Source organism: Fomitiporia mediterranea (assembly GCF_000271605.1).
Source record: "Fomitiporia mediterranea MF3/22 unplaced genomic scaffold FOMMEscaffold_1185, whole genome shotgun sequence".
In the NCBI taxonomy this organism is placed as follows: Eukaryota; Fungi; Basidiomycota; class Agaricomycetes; order Hymenochaetales; family Hymenochaetaceae; genus Fomitiporia; species Fomitiporia mediterranea.
In genome coordinates this window covers 1-2228 of record NW_006761570.1, presented here as the reverse complement: position 1 = coordinate 2228, position 2228 = coordinate 1, and the positions used below count along the sequence as shown (strand labels likewise).

At 44.7% G+C, this 2228-nt stretch overlaps 2 protein-coding genes across 2 annotated transcripts; one reads left to right on the top strand and one right to left on the bottom strand.

The window, feature by feature from the left end:
• Nucleotides 1-355: 355 nt before the first annotated feature.
• On the bottom strand, nt 356-999 carry FOMMEDRAFT_164000 (uncharacterized protein; the record flags this gene model as incomplete). The annotated part of the gene is made up of 4 exons (XM_007272366.1): nt 356-466; nt 531-606; nt 654-852; nt 912-999. 4 exons carry the CDS (start codon nt 997-999, stop codon nt 356-358), a joined length of 474 nt encoding a protein of 157 aa, XP_007272428.1.
• Nucleotides 1000-1196: 197 nt separating this feature from the next.
• FOMMEDRAFT_163999 (uncharacterized protein) lies at nt 1197-1712 on the top strand (the record flags this gene model as incomplete). The annotated part of the gene is made up of 1 exon (XM_007272365.1): nt 1197-1712. One exon carries the CDS (start codon nt 1197-1199, stop codon nt 1710-1712), a length of 516 nt encoding a protein of 171 aa, XP_007272427.1.
• Nucleotides 1713-2228: the final 516 nt, after the last annotated feature.

Sequence of the window (2228 nt, the reverse complement as noted above, 5' to 3'; positions counted from 1 at the left end):
GTATAATATCGGACCTCCCTTTTTTGAAATGTATTGTAAGGATTACCAAGTTTTGAAAGGGTAATACACATTTGTAATGTTTTACAGAGACTATACATAGTTATTATTTCTTAATAATAATAATTTCCCCTTACATCCATTCATTATTAAAATAACAAAAATCAATTATATTAAAATATTTGTACGATACATCATTATCTACAATAATTAAGGAAAATAAACCGAAACACATACATAGTGCAGCCTGCATCAATATTTGTGCAGAGAGTGAGTGAGAGTGTCCGTGTCTGCTGTGATGCGAATACGAGTAGGTAGAGGTTGGGATCGGACCAGACTCGAGCAGCGAACGAGTGCATTACGGGTGTCGATTGCCAGGCCCATCCCTTGACCAGATCCAGACGGACCACCCGAAAGCGAGGGCATTGAGAGGCTCAACAGTTATGACTGCATCTGCGGTTGACCCGTCCTTGCAAGCACACCGCATCACCCATCTCAAAATCACCAAAGTCTGCCATCTCCACTTCGCGCACGCTACTGCATGTCGTGTGCGGATATCCTAACGGGCAGCCATACAGTGAACTATCGGCGGAGAGCGAGTCGAATTCGCTGTAGTCGTCAGAATCGGCGGTAGATGCTGATGAAGAGACACTCACAGTACTTGTAGTGTATGATGAGCTGCCTCTTGCCTCGTTCTTTTCCCAACGGCATCCGCAATGGAAGAGGAAGGATGTGTTCTCGGGCCGTTTGATGTAGTCTTCAACACCACACTTTGGTCGTCGCTCGGTCCCTGCAAGTTGAATTGCGTGCGTGTGTGAATTGAGGTCGAGCAGGTTGTGGAGGCTGAGGCTGTGCCTGTGAGACGAGTTTAGAGTGATTAGCGAGTGAAAATAAGAGAGAAAAGGTGGACGCACCGTGACAGCGTGCAGCGAGTGTAAGTGGTGCACCGAGGTTGGGATCCGGAGCGTTGAACAAGCTGATTTGAGCAGCAAGCGAAGCCATGTCTGTACGTGCACATCACATGCACCTCCAATTGCGAGACGTAGTCAGAGCAGAGAACTTAGTCGTCGTGTGTGGTTGCAAAGGTGTATCTCTGGGACGTTCTGGCTCGAAGGGAGAGGGTGAAGTGGGTGATGTGAACGGACTCGGCTCGGGAGGGGTAAGCGATAGCTACTGCTTACCTTATTCGAAATGGTGTCATGGACGGCACTGAGGAATGTAAATGTGTGTGGGGCAAACCTGTCAAGAGTAATGTCAAACATGGAATGTACGAAGGAGTAGAACACGTACAGCGTTGGGGAGAGGGTGGTACAATAGGAGTGGTCGTACATGAACATTGTTGCGAGTATGCTCGCGTGTGCTCGTCAATTCTTACTTGCACTGCAGAGTGGGAAGAAGTACACGAATGCATGGAGTTATTGGAGAAGTTGTTCGGCATTGGTCAACAATACGGATGTGCGAATGTGAATTCAAAAAGGGAGACGAACGTAAAAAAAAGGAGGACAACGAAGGAGAGGCAGAGTAAGAGGCGGAGCGAGGAGCAGAAGGGATGGAAGGGAGGGAGAGGGATGAGCAGCTATTGTGCAGGCTATTATGAGGGGACTGGCTGCTTACGCTTTACGCTGAAGGACGGTGTAGCCAGCTGGGTCTTGTCGTCACACGATCTGAGGCTCAGTGCAGGCATTGCAACAACAGATTGGAGAGACGAGTTGTAGCAATGTTTATTGTCTGTGTTGTTGCACTCAGAGTACCTGCTGGAGGACGCTTGCAAGCAGAGGACTGGGCGGGAGAGAACAAAAGCAACAACATAGTGTCAGGGCAGAGGGTTAGACTTAGAGAGAGGGTGGAGGTCAGAGAGAAAGAGTGACAGCTGTAAGAGCGTCATTATATGCTCTCAATCTTCAGCGTTGATTATGTAATCAATGTTCGTGATAGTAGCGAAGCTGTAAAACAAAACCAATATTATATTTAGATACAAAAGGAAAGCACTATTTTACTTTATGATACAGTTGATAGTAATCTGACATGTCTATATTGCTTTTAACACATTGATATAGTTTTTACAAATATCTGAATACCTTATACAAACAATATAAAATCTTTTACAAGGTGAATTTTAGTCTGTCTTCAAAGTTATAATCTAAGTATAATACTTTAGCTTATAATGTAAGGTTATAATAATGTATTCAATGAATTGTAATGATTTATAACACTCTTAGAGTCTTTATATA